Below are 18,441 nucleotides of genomic sequence, written 5' to 3' on the forward strand. Positions count from 1 at the left end.
ACTATTTTATGTTGGAAAGTGTTCTGGAAAACATCTCAATTAATTTAAGTCATATGAATAACCGTTTTTTTTTTAATTCCATGGCCAATTGGAGTTAAATAAAGGGATAAAAGAGACTCAGAAATCTAAGATTAATTTCAAGCTGAATGTAACAGATTGTTCAGCTTGAAAAACATTTTTTTTCCTTTTATGTACCACATATATTTTAAATATACATAGTCTAAAAAATCTTTGTGGCTGTGTAAAATAGTTCTGGAAAACCATTTTTAAGGAAAAAAAGAGAAAAAAAGAAAGAGGAAACCCTTCCTTTCCAAAGTGCTCAAATGGAATGTTTTAATTTGACTGCTTTGTCTTTGTATTTTGTGTTGAAACACTTCAGATTAGATTTAGAGCCAACAGGAGCTTTGTCTTCACACCGTTCTCCATAGTTAGGAGGACTAGTGTTTTTTCCTTATTTTTTAAAGAAAGAAAAGAAAACAAACAAAGAAAATTTATAATCTTGTATAAACCCATGACATTAGGAGCCTGAAATTCACTACATGATTCATGATGAAAAGATTGACAACACAGAAATATGGCTTTCCTTTGCATTTTCTCCTGATTTTCTACTACCCACTGCAAATCCTTCCTTATGACACTTTGGTCAGAAGATTGGAGTTTCTCACCAGATGTGGAGCTGACATGATGTCTCTCATGCCTGCTTCTTCTGCTCTTATTAGAGGATGTACCTCTCCCTGTCCCACCCAGCCACAGAAGATGGATACCATAGATCTGAGAAGGTGCTGAAGAAGCTGCTGAAGAAGCTATAAGGCTGGAGAGAGAAAACATCAGAGGAAGTTTCCCTCTCTTCATCTGCCTTAGATTCTGGCCAGATAGATCCTATGAAAACACTAACCTTCCTAACAGCTGCCCCAATGGGAAAGGTGTCTCTGTCTATGCACTGTAATGTTCAGATGTTGATGTCTGTTGGGAAGTATTCTACTGTTTATCATCTAGCAGTAAAATTCATGTTAGTATCCTCTACCTTGTTTTAGATAGAAACGAGCTGGGTTAGTAAAACCAGTTTTAAATGATGACCAAATCTTTCTCTCCTGATTGTGTACCATGGGAGTGTGCATATGAAAAGCTCTGTTGCTTGATCTGAGAGTGATGCTAATGTCTCCAGAAAAGGACTTCTGACCATGATGAAAGAAATAATGCATCACTGAGGCAGGACAAAGTTGCCTCACAGAAATTTTTGCCTGGTCGTTTTTTCAGTTCTGAAATAAAATGCCGCCAAAGAGCAAGCTCACATTTTCCATCAGCCTCAAGGGTTCTCATTTTTTTCATATTTTTTACGTTTCTTGTAGTAAGAAGGTAGGATAGAAGAATAATATTATTTCTGCCTTTTCTTTCTCCTGCTAGATATTTTATCTTTAGTTGTACGTGGAACTCCTACTTTGTCAACATTTCAGGTAAGAGAAATCAAACAAGGTGCACAAGCAAGAAAACACCATCTGTAATGATGACAAACTATAAACACCATTCACAGGCCATTAAGTTTGTAATCTTCTCTTCATCATTATTCTCTTACCTCCATTAAATTCTTCCACTACGAAGTGCAGATGCCAAAGGTGACAGCAGTAGAGTGATAGACAAGAATTTTTATTGTCCTGTCAATGCAGATAAACCCAGAGCTGAGAGAGTGTCAGGCAAACTTCCCCAGTGATGACTAAAGTTCAGTAATCTCTAGAAAAGGGAAAAAATACAAATGATTTTTATGCCTTTTAGGCTTTTAAGAAGATTTATGTTACTGAAGTATCCTGACTCTCTGGAAGGTGCTTTGACTCATATTTATTGTTCACAGGAAACTATTATCTGCACATGATCAATCTGCTTCAAATTTGCAAGGTTGCAAGACAATCAGAGGCATCCCACAACCACAATTCTCTCGAGGAACTGGAAAGGGCTAGAAGATGATAGAGTGAAAATGACAGTTGCCCAGGGGAACAACAGAGAGAGTAAAGTAAAGCCCAGTTTTTCTAGTATGGCCAAATCTAGGATGTTATAGCACCACTGTCCTCAGCTGTTGTTTGCCAATGGATGTACCACTGGTAGTAGCACTACATTAGACCTAGAACTCCATTACCCCACTCTCAAATAAATGTTAGGAGTGCTGTAGGACTCTGCAAAGGTTTGGCAACAATATTTGGTAACAATACCATGGGTAGGTGGGATAGGACCCAAGAGGACAAAATTGTCAGAGTCCCCATTGGTTTGTTAAACCAGTGGTGGAGATACAGGGATCTAATCAAAGGAGAACTAGACAGGTCTCTGGAAGAACCCGAATTTCACTGCAGGATGGTATCTAAGCTCATGTGGAACCTAGGAATCATTTGTCATTAGAACAGGTTACTGGCTTTATCTTGAGGAGAGATGGGATTTATGCCTGCCTTTAGCTGTAGACGTGTCTTCTTCTTGACCTATTTTTGAATATTCAAATATTCAAATAAATGTTTGTTTTGAGAGACCAGCCTCTCACTTGAAGCCAAGCCACCATCATTACTAGATCAGATTGGCCACAGCTTTGTCTTCCTTAGGGTTATTTTACAATCCTGTCCTGGCATAGCACTATCTTTCTGGGTGAGCTTTTTCTAATTTTCAATCTGAACATTACAAACACCAATTTTGTCTTCTCTTTGTTTTAGTAGCTGCCTCAGCCAAGAAGTGTTTGGCTTCTCCATCTTTGTAACTCCCTCTCAAGTAATCGTTGGCTGATAATTGATAACGCCTTGGCCTCCTCTTCTCCAGGTTAAACAAGCTCAGCTCTCAATCACCTCCTTGTAGGTTGTGTGCCCACCACCATTGTAGCCCTCCACTTGTAACCTTCCTCAGTTTCTCCATGTTCCTCTCAAACTGGGGGCCCACAGCAGAAACAGTACTCCATGTTCAGCCTCTGCAGTGCTAAGAAGAAGGAGATTATAATTTCTTCTCATCTCCTGATGATGCTCTGCCAAAGGCAGATGAATATGCAGTTTGCCTTATTTGCAAAGAGAAACGCAGAGCAAACCCCAGACATTTTCCAGTCAGCTGATTCTCAACTGCTGGGACCAGCATTCCAGCCAGCTTCCAGACCTCTATCAATCACCCACGTCCTCAGTTTACCGTGAGACTGCTCTGGGAGCTGGTATTAGAATAGTCAGCTGTTTAGTGAGGACGAGGACGATCAGGTTGGTCAAGCATGATTTGCTAAAGCCATTCTCATTTTTCCTGGTTGCATTCTTGCCTTTCACGTGGCTGGAAATGTCCACCGCATACATTTTAGTTATTGATGGCAAAAACCTTCTGGGTATTATGGGGTTGCTTTAAAACAGTCAGGATGAAATGTGACAACTGCTGGGTCATCCCTGTGGTTATCATTCATACTGGCGGTGGTGAATGAGTTGACTATGAGATACACCTCAGGCTTCCTCCTTTCACCAATGTTTACTAGTTTAAAAGTTGTTGTAATAAAGCTCATTCCAGCTGTGAGCTCCAGCTAAGTTTTCTCCTCAGCTGCAAGCTCAGAGCACTGGCTGAGTGTGTGCAGTCCTGATATAAGCACAGTCCTTGCAATTCTACTTTATACTCAACTAACTATGAAACCCCTCAGAATCTAAGATCAGCTTTTCAGGGCAGCTTTCCAGGTTTCTTAGGCTGCAAAAGCTGATCAAGAGAGAATGTCAGCTGGGAATTTCAAGCAGCAGATTTTCTCATCCACTGTCTTCTATGGTCTGTGTTTTTTCAGCTCCTAAATTCCATGGTAATCCTTGACAGGGGAGCAGCACTCAGGAGCACAGGGTGGCAGCTGGTTGATGTCTCCAGATCACAAGGGGAGATGATCACTGGACAAGCGAATTCAAGGCCAGGACAGAGCAGCAGCTGTCATTAGAGAAGTGGGATTCAATCCCAGGATTGTAGCAAATAGTTCTGGATTCAACATCAGTGTGGATGTGGTAGTGATGCTTCAGCACTTGACTGGGAGTTCAGGCTTATTTGGGGGGGTAACATGCTCCCTTCCTCCCATGGCAAATCCACTCTGGGTTTATCACTGAAATCATTGTGCACAGCTGGCCCAGGGAGTATCTGCAGCTGCAAGAGTAGGAAGGTGGTCTGGACGCAAAGAATAAAATGCCATCCCATTTGAGGCTGGATGGTGTGAAAACTCTTTGGATCCAGAAGTGGAAGTGAAACAGAGGAGCCTACATGAGAGATTTTCCTGAGGAGAGAGATCTAGACAACTCCTACTGAATCCAGAGAAAGCTGCTGGCTAATGAGCATCACTAGATATTTCGGTATAAACAGGCTTTGAGAAAAACTGCAACCAGGTATTGGAGCTGAGCACCTTCCTGTACTTGCAGGTAATCACATTGATCAAATCTGCTCACCTTGCTAGATAAATTGCTATGTGAACCCTTCATCAGAGGATTTGGCAAAGCAAAATGGCTCTTTAAACTGTAAAGTGGCAAAGTCTTGCCCTTTTTTTGAGATTACTTTAAACCTCAGTCTTTGCAATAGGCTGCAGCAAGAGGGAGTAAAAGAACAAAAAGACCTTGCTGTTAATATTTATGGCAACTAATGCAAAATTGCAACACATTTGCAGATGAATGAGAGCCCCTGTTAAAAGCTGCAGCAGCCTAATTTTGGAATGGCACTGATTTGGGGCTTTATTGTGTGGAATAACAAAGGAGAGCTTTCATGTCAATTAATTTAGAGGAATTATTAGTGTTAAAAATAAATAGTTCGATCACCTTTCCAAAAATAATCTGGGGGAGGGGGGGAAATGAAACTCAGTGAAAAGCAGATACAGATTTTATGTCAGTTCCAGATTTTTTTCAAATAATTTTTGTGTCAAATGCATTGTTGCTATGTAAGTTACAGGACTTATTTCTGATGATATCTATGTAACAATTATCAAAATATTGCTACAAAATAAACCACACAGGTAAGTAATTTCCAGTTGTTCAATGAAATAAGAAACACTTGGAAATAGTTGTTTTGATGTATGTAATTAGTGTCTATTTTATTCAAAGAATGAAGCATCCAGGACCTAGTCAGGAAAAAAAAGATTTTTTTGTGACATTTAGAGTTGTAAGGCTTTTTTCTTTTCTCTAAGGGAAACAAGCCCTGTTGTATCCCGTATTTTTTTTTTAACAGAGATTCCGTTTGGAGGAATTATGTGTAATGTCAAACTACAGTATTCATCACTCACCGTGGCTTTATAGGAATCAATGGAGCAGTGTTCTTCTTGGTCTCCCTTCATTACACAGTCTTTACAGAGAAAACTGATGATTTAAAAAGAGTGTAGGTTCAAAAACTCCTGATTATACAAATATTTACTAGGAAAATATTATACTACTTTGCCTAAAAGGCATTTGGATGCAGGATAGATGAGGCTATGTTAAGTCCTTGTCCTATATTAAAAACTCATCTCGTTAAGCCCACCCAATTCTGTTTCTCTCTCTGTATCCTCTTTCATTCTTCTTTCTCCCTTTCTACTCCATCACATTGCAGACAATGTTGGCATAGTCCCTGAGGTGCTTCCATCATGCAGGGTGGATCATCTAGCATGTTTCAGAAGACAGGAATACTGTGGAGCCAGGAAATCTCTCAGGACTGCGTTTTCACAAGTAGTCTCTGATTGCAAGTGTGAAACAATCCAGAGGAAAAGATTCCTGCAGATGGCAGATTATTGCAATCATTGTCATAAGGATTTATATCCTTGACCAAGCCCATATTTCCACCTGTCTTAAAACTGCCCAGTCCCAAGTGAAGATTTCTGTTACTCATCCACGTTTCATTCTGTTCCTGCTTCTCAAGACTATATAAATCCTAAGGAAGATGCTTGCTCCACTGCAACTGCTACTCAGAATTGGTATCTACTCCTTTCACTAAATTCCTTCTTGTTCTTCCTGAATCCAACAGCAAGAACCTCCCCAGACGCTCTCCTGTGTGTGCAGATCTCTGCCTTTGAGGTAGTTCCTCCCTGGTGAAGAGCAGGATGAAGAGTAATGGGGGTGAAGAACACCCCCTGCCACTGCTTATTCTGGCAAAAGCAGAGGCTGAAGAACCTAGCTAAAACCTGAATTTTTCATTTGCTGTCACAGCACTATGCTTGATATTGCCAATGATTGCCTCCTGTTCCATGGCTCCCAGGGCTCATTCCCCTCCCCTCTCTGTGGCAATATTGGCTCTGTGAAACAGAAGAGCAGTCTCCTGATCTGGTAGTGTAGGGGTTCTAACAGAAAACATTTTACCAGATGTTGGAGCTGGACATGTGGTATTGAAACATCAGAGCAGGTGTTGCCTCAGGTCACGATACCCATGAGTGCAACCTTTCCTTTATCATGGACACAGCTATGGAGTTCAGTCATTACACACCCAATGCTTCTTTTTGGCTAGTATGTGAACTCAGCCCTTCTCCAATGACAGCATAGGGGCTTACTCTGGCTCCCAACTCAGAAAGCTATCCCTTACATCAAAAGACAGGGGATTATTCTTTTGTGCCAAAGACTCTGGTTTCTTATCTCTGACAACTCAATCATCACATCATCTGTGGCAGAAAGATGGCTGGCAGTAAGATTAGATTACAGTGATTTAATATGTCTCTTTCAGATAAGCGCAGACCATGAGTATTCAAAAGCACACGTAATCAGATTGTAAACTTGACTAACACAGCATGCCTCAGACACCAAGAGTATAAATACAGATTAGACAAATTTTGGGAAGACAGGTCCATCTGTACATATTAAACGTAAGGGATCAGGTGCTGGAATCTCCTAAACTGATGGTTCCTGAAAATAGGGATCAGGGAAAGTCTCAAACTGTATGCCTCTGTCCTATATCCACCCACAACAAAGGTTATGCTGGAAAAAGAGACTGTGGTCCTCAGGCTGAATGCAGTATTCTCTCTCCATGACTGACTCTTGTGTACATTTGCTGAAGAGTTCTGCAGATGTAGTGTACTCCCAGTGTTTAAGTGTGCTATACGAGGCATATCCATATCACTCACTGGCCATTCATCACAATCCAGAGATAATCATCTGCCTAAATGAGACAGCTAGATTGTTTCTCTCATTAGCCTTAACCACTCATTGGCATGAAAATCTCTATTACAATCCCAGGAGAAATTTCCTCTGACCTCTTATTAATTTCATTCTTCGAAGTTTATTTTTTGTCTCACCTACCCATCTCCTTGAATTCTATCCCTTTAGATTAAGGCCTCTTTAAGAGACTTATGGTAGGAAGGTGACACTCTTTAGTGCATCCTTTGGGATAGATCCATCTGGTCAATCTGTTGAACAGAAGACAAAGGATTGGGTTGCTAATAAGGTAGCTCCACCGTTTGTACAACAGAAGTGGCCTTTGTGAGGAACTTTGGGCTTAGTAAGGGAAAGCATTTAAGTGCAAAGTGTTAATTATTATTATTACCTGGCAGGCTGTAACTAATAGTAACCATTTAGTTGGGAGATGTGGAAACAGGTATACCGTTAATTGGTAGATTTAGCCGAGGTCTGGTGGTTACACTGCAGACAATCCATCATTGTTGTAAGCAGCGTGAAGTTATGCCCAGCCTGAATTACTGTGAGTTTCCCTTCACCCCTGGTCTTGTGCTAATATTCCAAAACGTGTCACCAGTGAGCATTTGAGTGAAATCTCTAGAAGAATGTGGAACAAATCTGTAAATCTCTTTCTGAAATGCCCTGCCAAAAAAAATCAATAAGGTCTTCCATGTCAGGAAGGAAATGTTAAAAAAAATTAATTAAAAAATAAACTCTCCTGTAAATCAAATGGGAATGAGTGAGAGCAGGCAGATGGAGATGGAATAAAATTGCGGTGGAAGAGCCTTCAATTCCCTCCAGTCTTAAAGTGTGTGGGCATTTGCAAGTGCCTGTCAAAGCTGTGTAGGCAGTCACCAACAGTGCTGCCTGCGGTCAGGGACCAGTGTCTCCCGTGGCCAGCAGACACCAGCCTCTGGAAGCAGGGTTTGGTGATCTCCTCCGGCCACCACTAGGACTGCTCCCTGGGGAAGAACCCCTGTAAAAGAGGACCACTGCTCCTTGGGGGTGAAATTGCTAGTCCTGAAAGCCTGAGAGAGCTAGAGCAGAAAGGGCTTTTCTTCTGCAGATATATCACTGGAGGGGAATCTCCCTCTCCCTGTCTCCCAGCACCAACTGCTGTCATTTCATTTCCAAAACCTTGTCCCTGTCTCCATCAGCATTTATGTGGGTACATCTCTGCCATGCATGAGTGATTTATCTAAGCATCAGCAGCTACTGTAAATGACGGTACAGTGAAGCAAAAGCAGAGGAGGGAATGGAGGGGAAGAAATGCGACTTTCCCCTCTGTGAAATCAAGCACAGGTGCCTATTCCCAGCAACTCCAGTGCACTTACATCAGTCATGGGGGGAAGGAGAAAGACATTTCAGAGCCTCCTCAGACATTTAAGGTCATTTAATTAATCGAATTTAAATATTTCCTCTAGAAAGACTATACACACATGTCTGTATATATTGCATGTATTGTTCCTTCACTTTACACTTCTGCTTCCAATTCATGTGTAGTGATTTCAGTATGTTGGGGAGCAGGTTTCAGGGTCTTGAGCTGATGGGAAGCACAGGGGAGGAAGGGATCGAACGATTTGGGTTTAAAAGTTGGGGTAAGTCCTTCTTGGAGTGTGTGTGAGTGAGAAAGGGGGAGTGCGTAACCAGCCACTCATGACACAGGCGCGGGGCGTCCTGGCGGGGCGGCTACAGGCGGAGTGATGCAGAAGCGGCGAAGTGAGAGGGAGCAGAGAGAGAGCGAGCGGGAGAGGAGCGGGCTGTGACTTCCACTAAGGCAGCCGGGAGAAATCACCAGCCAGGATTTGCTCCTCTCTCTCTCCCTCTCTCTCTGACTTCAATTCAGCTCCTCCCCCGTGTGGTTGTGGCTTTGCCTTCCATCACAAGCCTGATCAGCAACGCCAGTCTTGGGGAAGAAAAAAAAAAAAAGGAAAAAGAGGGGGGAAAGAGAAAAACAGGAAAAAGTGCAAAAGAAGGAAAAGAAAACGAGAGGGAAAAAAGACAGCGGAAGAAAGTAATCTCCTCTATCCCCCGGCTGCATCTAGCACAGCAGAGTCTGAAACTTTACGGAGTTCTCGCCGCTTACCCCGCGGCGGGTGAATCGGCAGCACCCGGCTCCCTCGCTCCTGCCCTCTCCTTGCTCTTTCTCCCTCGCACTCATAAGCAGTCGGCAGCGATGGAAAAAGTTGCTGGTTGGTACCCAGCCTGGCACGTTGCTCTCCTGTACTGGACATGGCTTTTCCTCTTCACTTTTGGCTTTACCGGCGCAGAAATAACTTGCAGATCCTGCCGTTCGCAGGTGCATCCGCAGCAGCAGCCGCAGCAAGGATTACTGATGCACTTGAGGACCGAAGAAGGAGAGAAGGAGCAGAGGAGGTTCTTCGAGGAGAAAGGAGGTGAGAGAGGGCAAGAGGCCCGGACGGAGGATGCCGGGCTGCGAGCGACCCTCGCCGCTGCTCCCACGGGGACGAAATCCAGCGGCTGGGAGACCCGGCGAGTGATGAGGGAGAAGGAGAAAGTGGCCGGGGAGCGCCGTCCCCGAGCGGCGGCGGCTCCGGCCGAGGACCGACCCCACCGTGGGCAGGCTCTCCTCCCGGCGGGCGGGCGGCCGGGCTCGGTGCGGCGGAGGGGCCGCAGCCCGCGGGGCTCCGCGGGGCCGGGGCCGGGCGGCGCCGCGGGGCGGGAGCCGGGGGACGGCGGCGCCGCCCGCTTCGGGCTGGAGGAGCTGCGGCTGGGCAGCACCACCTTCGCCCTGGCCGGAGACTCGGCGCACAACCAGGCCATGGTGCACTGGTCCGGGCACAACAGCAGCGTGAGTACCCGGGGGATGGCTTTGCTTTTCATCTTCCTTTTGCCTTTTTTTTTCCTTTTCTTTTTTTTTTTTTTTTGGGGGGGGGGGTGGTCCAGGGGAGTGTAGGATGGGGGTGAGGGGTGGGGGGCTTTTCTTCTTCGAGGGGGATTTTGCGCCTCCAGGCGCCGGGGATTGGCTTCGCTTAGCAGTGTGCAGTGGGGCAGAAGGGCTTCAAAAGGGCCATTCTTCTGGAGCAGAAAAACTTTCCACTGCCCACCCGCCCGCTGAGCACATCCCCCCTCCGGCCCCCTTCGACTTCACCCCGGAGCAGAGAGGGATACAGTGGTGCCACTGCTTGCTGCGCGGAGGGGAAGGGTCTGTCTAGGGGAGATCCGTCCTCGCATCCTGCCTTCTCCCCAGGGTAGCCTTCACCAGGACCCTGAGAGGATCAGCTGTAAGGAAGGCCAGGGAAAGTCCCTCTGTTGCTGCTTTTTCTGCTGCCAGCCCTGCGGGCTCACATCATCCCAAGGGCTCATCCCCAGGCCTTGTTGCAGTGGAGATACTAGAGGGCTTCAGGACTTTGCCCCCAAGGTACCTCTGTGAATGGGATAAAGCTGCTTTTTGCCTCTTGTCACCAAGGTGTTAAAACAGGACAGTTCTTGTCTCTTCCCTGTAAACTGGACCTTTCTCAGGAACAGAACAGCTCCAACTTGAGCCAAGCAGAACAAAAGTGACCGGAGATATAGGCAACTGGTTTCCAGGCTGGAGCAATAGTGGTGGCATCAAAGTAACCAGGTTAACTTGAGCCCTGTATCCCTCTAGCATCTGTTACCGAGGTACCTGGAGCTGAGAACTGAGGCCCAGGGAAGGCAGGGTCAGTTGCTTGCTGTGCTTTCTGCCTGCTCTTAACTGTGTTTGTGGACTAGCAGAAGTGGAGGAATCTGTCTGTCCGATGCTCCCAACTTTGCCTCTTAGAGACAGCAAGCAGAATGCTAATGAGAGAGAAAGGGATGCCGCCACTATGTGGTTGTTGCCCATACAACTTCCCAGGAGAAATGGGGACAGGCTCTTCTCCTAGGTGTCTCTTGTTGTAATGCCAGAAGGTTTCTGGCTGCTCTGCAGAAATCCTTGGACTCCCTTTCAGCTTTTAGTACTAGGAGCCTGATAACATTTTGAAATGATAGTCTAGTCATTGTGAATTCCTTTTGGATTGTATTGAGCCACTCAATTTAGAATTGCAGTGGATGTCATAAGGATATCACTATGGGGTTCAGCCTTAGTTAATTGGGACACGGTTTTATGGTCTCATCAGGAGCTTTTTAATCAATTAATTGACAGGGGAATACTTATCATCTCTGTTTAGAAGAACTTTCCTCTTTCTTCACAACTCAGCTAGCCTGTTCTTAAATAGTTGCGTGAACAGAAGCTGCCTTGTAGGAACTCAGGTCTGTTCATATGAATTGAATTGAGGCTGATGCTGGTTTCAAGTGACCCATTTGCTAAGAAAAAGGATTCTGATATAAAAATCAGCCAGCAGGCATCAGTTTTTCTGGTCTATCACTGAATTTATGTTTAATCTGTACATTTATCAAGACACATCTACTGTTATTATACACGTGTTTAAGTATACACATATACATGTATAGATGTTTCAGCCCACTGTGGTAGCGTAGGGTGTTATTTTCAGGGACTGATTTACTTTCTGAGTGTCTTAGTGTACAAATGTTTTCAGGGAGCTGTGGGGAAATGTTTTGTGACTGTCCTCCCCAAAGAGCTGCAGGTTGCATTGTGTACAGAGTTAGTAATGCTCCCTCCTTTGCTGCTTGGGGCTCTGGCAGTGCTATGCTGTTTTGTGCTGTGATTGCATCCCCCTCAGAGCACTAACTGAAGCTGGGCCCCAGCAGAACTTGGATATACAACAGGCTTGTCCAGGCTCAGCTGAAGCAATGGTGTGTGTCCAGTAGGAAGCCCAAAGTGGCACTGACCCATTGTCTCTGTGTGAATGTTTTGGGTACCCATCTGGGAATGAGCTGGGAGTGCGATGGGCTTGGGGTGAAACACTTCCTTTAGGGTACAACATATGTAGTTCTGCCTGCATGTGGGTCCCAGAGGATCCCATGGTTCTGCTTGTGAGGGATGCTGTGTAAATAACCCCAGTGCCCTGGCTGCACTCCAACAGTGGTAGCTGCCAGCTTCCTGCTGGTGTTTCCTTGCTGTGGCATGGGGATGCAACACACCTCTTCCCATTTTCATTTTTATGTGTTCTGTAAGTGCTGCTGTCACACAACTTTTACCTTTTGCCCAGACAGAGGGGCAGTATAAAGATGATAATAGTTTGCAGTTTCTGTGTGAGTGAAAAATCAAAAATAAAGCTTAAAATATTTGAAATCCTTTCAGGTGGAAAAACTGGAAAATTAAAGATTGTTTTTCTATTGCAATGTACCTGATTCTGCCAGCTTCAGTGTGGTTCCTTGTATCCTTATTTTGATAGGGGTTTGGATGTAATGGCAATGCTGCTGGTGGAGGAGAAGGAACCCCTGAAAGGACTCATGAATTTCTGTAAGGGATTGTTCTGGGTGTTTGCAGCTTCTTTCGGGCTTGGCTGTGATTTCATGGTGAGTGTGTGCACACACCATTGAACTGATGGCATTCTGCTCGGAGGATGAACTTGCTGTATGCTCGGCCACAGATAAAATAAGAATAGTAAATAATAGTCCAAGGCATCCAGGTATAACTCTATCAACATAAATTGTTTTACATCAGGGATTATTTTGGCCCATAAATGACTTTAGGTATTCCCTGGACAGTTTGCTCTCCAGAACAATATTCATATCCAGACACTTGCAGAATGCCCTATTTACATCTGTGGGGACATGCTTCACATGTGGACTAATCCTTCCTGTCTCCTTTGCTGTTTCACCAGTGGAGTCAACAGGAGGTCCCCAGGGGAGAGCATAGGTGTAGAGAGCCTGGCTTGTTAGATGACATGAGGCTGAAATCAGGAGTGTATCCAGTGTTGTATTAAAATACAGATGGGTCTCAGGCTTTCTTGGACTGCAGCAGAGGTGAATGAGGCCACACAAAGCTGTCTGGCATCTCCACAATCCTGAGCTCTTTCAATCTGCAAGGCAGCAGGGAAGAGTGGCTGCAGCAAAACTGGGTGCTAGAAAAGGTCTTTGGCTTGCACCAAGTCCCAGACTCCAAAAATGATCCAAGAAGGTGTTAACTGGCCCATGCCAGCACCCTGTCTGGAATTATTTTGGCAATATGAGTATAGAATATTGAGTCTGTAAATGGGTCCTGGTACTACTTAATTTACCTGCATTGATACATCCTGAGGGTCTTTCCACTGGCCCCTATAGAAATGGGAATAAAAGGTCATATGAGATAAATCTTTCTCTAATCTCTGCTATAAGATACACAAGTGAGATCTCCTGCTTTTTGCACCAGTGAGAAATTTCATCATTGGTGTGGAAGTTGGCAGGTTTCCTAGCTCACAGAGGTTTCAAATTTGCTTCTTGATGTGTTGTATCCAAACACTGTAGATTTGGAGTCTCCATAGCTCCCTTAATGTGATGCTATAGACTAGGAGAAAACAGCTAGCAGAGATTTATGTGTGGAGCTAAAAGAGAGACTTGGTTTTAATGGAGAGGAGCAAGTCTCTAGGTGATGTCCATTATGAGCTTTTGGGATACAGATGGTTCTCAGAGCTTACAAAAAATGAAGAATGCTTCTGTCCTAGGTTGGCTTGGAGTGAGATCAGAGCCTTACTTTTTCATTTGAAAGTGTTCTGGTGAAAGAGCAAAAAAATGGGAGGAGGTCAAAAGGTAAGGGAGTTTGAGCAAGTGCTTTGATGTTACAACTTGTGCTATAATGTGGTGCTGTGAAGGACAGCAGCATGGGTTTCAGCATGGGGCTCATTTATTATAATGGCAGTTTGCTATTGCCTGGCACTGGACAGAGTGTTCTCCTGGGCTGGACATTGATGTAGATCTAAAGCATATGGTGAACAATTTGAGCATGTACCTTGCTGCATACCGGGGGATTGGCTTTTACATGGTCATGATACCTCTAAACAACTGGTTCAAACTTCTGTGATTTACTTGGTGAGAAAGACAAAGCTGAGCTTCTCATAGGTCCTCCACAACAGCAGATCCTCAACAGACTGATAGAGACATGGAGATGGAGTCAGAATTAGATGCAAAACAACCATGGCCAGACGGGTTTCATATTCTGTCCACAACAGATCGATACAACTGATGGGTCTAGTGCAGGGTGAAGCCTGCAACGTCAACACTGCTGTTGTCAGGTGATAACACTAGACAACAAGGGAAGAATTAGGTCTATTATGGGAGAACTTTTAGGCAAGATGAGACTCTACATGAGATATTGTTTGCAAAATTTTACTTAATGTTATTGACAGGAAAAACTGGGCACAGGTAAAGCAGAATAACAATACACCTATATATTTCAAATGTACTGTATTTCCACCTGGACAAATTATTGTGAATAAACTGTTGTTGGATTTTTAACTGAAGTGTTCAGACCTACTTTATAAACTAGGAATTTCAAGAATGTCACAAGGCTCCAGCAGGTATTGCATCCTACAGCCATGAACCGATCAAACTGCATCTTACAAAGAGTTGGGTATCTTTCAACTCACCCTTCTACTGCCTTCTTCCTTTCTGTGCAGCTGTTCCAAGCCTTTTTCTCCTGTCTGTGGGAAACTACTGTCTGATTTCTGTTCTAACATTGCCATTGGACAATTTAGATTAATTTTTTTTTTCACTTGTGCATGTTCTTTTTAATTAAAGTTGTTTTCCCTCCCTGGCACTTACGCCCCCTGGAATCATTTTACAGGCAGCAATCATATTCCCTTTCAGTCTCTGGTTTGCTAAATCAAGCAAGCACCATTCTTTCTGTATCTGCTTGTGCGACAGGTTGTGGAAAGTGAACTCTGAATTTCTAGGAGTCAGGTTCCCAAGAACTCGAATTTGAATCCAGTTTTTGCTTTTGATGAATGCAATTCTGTGCAGATGATAACAAATTTATTACTTTTTACAAGTGAGGCAGTAAAGGCATGGCAAAAGTACCTTAAACTGCCAGTGCTCTTCTGTTCAGTCCAGAACGGGGGGATTAACAATCAAAATGTTATTTTTGACATCTTCTCACTTCGAGACTTCATTCAAATGCTGTGTTCATGGAACAGGATGTAGTTGGTAGCTGCTGTCCTTCCCTTGCAGGCAGAGCTGTGGCTGCAGTGTAAAACTATCAGGGATGAAGAATCTGCCAGCATCATCCCGTGAGTGACCAGCATTACTTGTATGATGCTGTGATAGCCCATTGCTCCCTTCCTCCCATGGCAATTGCATTATCATAAAGGAAGAGTTTTTAGGTAATAAATATGGATGTAGAGTCCAGAGCCAGATGTGCAGTGAGACCCATGGTGGGGAATAACCCCAGAGTCGGTTGCTTTGCATTTAGATTGACTCCTGCTGTGCTGAAAACAGCTCCCCAAAATATTCATCCAAAGAGGATGCCTGCATTAAAATACTTCTGTGAGATGTAGTATGTTTTATGTACATATTACAACAGTGTATAATAGTATTAAGAGTATAATGCACCAGATGCTGAGACTGTTTCAGGTTAATTTCTTGCTAGAGCTATAAAAATATATTTTGCAAGGGCTGAATAAAAAGTGAGGAAAAAAATGGGAATTTAAACTAGAAAAAAAAAATCAAGCAAAATTAAAATATTTCTAAAAGTCGCCTGTTTCAATTTTTTTGTCTTCTGAACTATATTTACTTCTTTGGGTCATAAAATACTTCACATGCACTCTAGGTATCAAACTTCCTTTAAAAGCTCTTCAGTGAGTGAAAACAGCAGAAAATTTCCTGTAACTTTGAATAGGACTTTATGTCTTTAACCAGAGGTCTTGGGGGTTTTTTGGTGTTTATTTATTTGTGTGCATGTTGAAGTTTTCAAAAAAAATGAGTCAATGGGCATAGTATTTCTTTCTTCTGTATTGCAGTCCATCTCTATATACTATATATATTTCTTGACTGGATAAAACATTTTCAAATACAAAACGTGAAACAGGATATGTGGGAAATAAGAATAGCCATGCTCTGAGAGAAAGCAGTAAGTGAAAGAGAATCTGTGAGGACTAGAAGAAAGGCTTGTCATTCTGTGATTCCGGTCTCTGTGAAAGTGTTTGGGAGATGGTGAGGAGCTTCTGCCTGGACTGACAGGTGGGATATGCAAATCCCATCATGAGGGGAGATTAAGGAGAATAATGGAAGAGCTCTGACAGTTGCAACTGGCATTCATGCAATATTGAGAGGCTATAAACTGTGTAAAGCAATAGGGTTATAGCTTTCAATCTTCTTAATACTGTACTTTATAATAGAAAATGGGTTTCTCTCTTTCCTCCTGACTTCAAATATGACTTTTGTATTTCCCTGGCCTGGCGATCCTGATGAGGTCAGTCCAGAGGGGGAAACCAGGAGGTCAGAAGTCCTTAATTCATTCTGGAGGGGTTAGAGACCATTCTGACCCATTCAGTTGTGACACAGCTTTATATATGAAGGGCTGCAAGGTCAGCATTAGCCTTGGACAATCTTACATCCTCTGGGCCTTTCATACTATGTCAGGCTGAATGCAACCCTCATGTTGTGCAGAGCTCAAAGACTTCTTCTTCTGGAAAACATTGTTGTAGCTTGGCCAGAGCATTTCATAGCTTCACATTGATTTTTCCTTTGATCCCAAGGCTCCTAAGAAATAGCCCTAAACAGGCCAAAATTATGAAAGTTTAAATGTAATATTTTTTTAATTATTTTGAATCAAGGCAGTGTTTTTGGAATGGATTTCTGATTATTTTATTCTATATTTTAAAATGATACAGTGATACAAAAATCTTGATTCAGTGTTGGAGACAGAGGCATCTAGTGACACTTGAGATGGTAGTGCCTCTAGCTGCTGCTTCACAGGGAAAGGACATCCTGTGGAAACTGCCTGATGGTCTGGGAATTGTAGAGCATCTCAAACTATATTTGCCCATATTTAAGTAACTGGTATTATCATAAAAGCTGTGTGTACTGCATCCTGTTCATCCTGATGCAAACTACATTCAGGAGAAAAAAAATAACACTGACACAAGGCACTTTTTTTTTCTCAATTATTTTTTTATATCTGGCCAGCAAACCAAAAAATCAATGACTCCCACAGCTCTAATTGACATTTCTATGTTAAATGAAAATGGGCTTTCATTCCAGCTCAAACAGCAGCACTGGGTGATAGACTAATTATTTTGGAATTTTAAATGCATATAAAAGTTGATGCAATAAAATTATTTTTGTGCCACTTTGAATTGTTTTTTCTGTCTCTTAAATCAGACAACAATTAACATGAATCCTTAATCCCTAATTCTCAGTACTGGTAACACAATAACACTTTTACTTGGTACTGTGCTTTCTTTCCTCGAGGAACATAGAAGAAAAGTACTTTAAGAAGGAATAGGATATTTTAGGGTATGTCCTAAAATGTAATTCCTTTCTTTTAAAGGGTCTCCGAGAACTCCCCATCATGTCCCTCAATAGGGGAGTGATGTTCTCCTGTGACTGCACACTGGGACTCAGAGCTGCCTGTGAACTCCCCTGTGCCATGCTAGGGATGTACATGCTCAGAGCAGGCTGTGTTGAGGTGCCCCTGACATGGAACGAGCAGGGAGGAGGAGGCTGAGGAAGGAGATGGAGATTTAGGTGTGGGGGAAGAAGGTGGGAAGTTGGACCTGCTTCTGCTGCTATGGGGGGATGTCAATGCCAAATATCCCCACCATGAGCAGCCCATGCTAGGAAAGGGACTCCCTATGCTGTGGTTGAGGGGCACAATTGCTTCTGCAGGGGCAGGAAGGTAAAGGCAGTCACGGGCCTTGTGATTTCTCTCTTCCTCTTGGGAAAACTCAGAGATAGCCCAAGTAGGACGAAGGGGTTTTTTGGGTGGAGAGTGTTTGTCTACATATGGGAACCTTTTGATCTCTTACACCACCAGGTCCCAGCCTGGTGTCAGTGCTCACATCCTCATTGTATTAGGTTTCTCATCACCTTTGCTGGTGATCATTTAAGGACAGCAGTGCCATGAGCTCTTGCAGATAGTTTTCATACATGTCTTCAGGAGGAAGTGAAAAGCTCTTTAAAAAATCTCAGGCTATTTAGATAACCCAATAGAGACATCCCATGTCTTTTCTCAAATGTTTCTCCCCTCATTCTCACCTCCCCCACTAAATGTAAGGTTGAGAAAATAATACAAGGGAAATATGTTATGTAACAAATGTAGGCACGTTTTCATCTTCATAAATTGTCCCTGCTCAATATGTGATTTTCTCAGGTGCACTTTTTTTTTGGGGGGGAGGGGTGAAGTAATCATAAAGTCCCTGATTCAGAAAGCAGTGAGAAATTCCTCACTAATGTGGAAATGAATGCCATTTAATAATTTGGAATGGACTTTGCCTGGAAATTTTTTTTTTAAATCCGAGGTATATTTTCAGTAGTTGAAAGAGGTCATATGCTCCCT

At 43.4% G+C, this 18,441-nt stretch overlaps 1 protein-coding gene across 2 annotated transcripts in view; it reads left to right on the forward strand.

The window, feature by feature from the left end:
- The first annotated feature begins 8,658 nt into the window (after positions 1-8,658).
- Positions 8,659-18,441, forward strand: part of SORCS1 (sortilin related VPS10 domain containing receptor 1) — a 264,539-nt gene continuing 254,756 nt past the window's right edge. The window contains exon 1 of one of the 2 annotated variants that reach the window (XM_051800441.1): positions 8,659-9,891. In XM_051800441.1, coding sequence (XP_051656401.1) covers positions 9,256-9,891 — 636 coding nt within the window. In that variant the 5' untranslated portion in view covers positions 8,659-9,255. The remainder of the gene's footprint in view (positions 9,892-18,441) is intronic. The other variant, XM_051800444.1, reaches the window with a different exon arrangement.

The sequence above is a fragment of the Manacus candei genome, unplaced genomic scaffold (assembly GCF_025592945.1).
Source record: "Manacus candei isolate 608988 ecotype Guabito, Panama unplaced genomic scaffold, ASM2559294v1 h1tg000050l, whole genome shotgun sequence".
Taxonomy (NCBI): Eukaryota; Metazoa; Chordata; class Aves; order Passeriformes; family Pipridae; genus Manacus; species Manacus candei.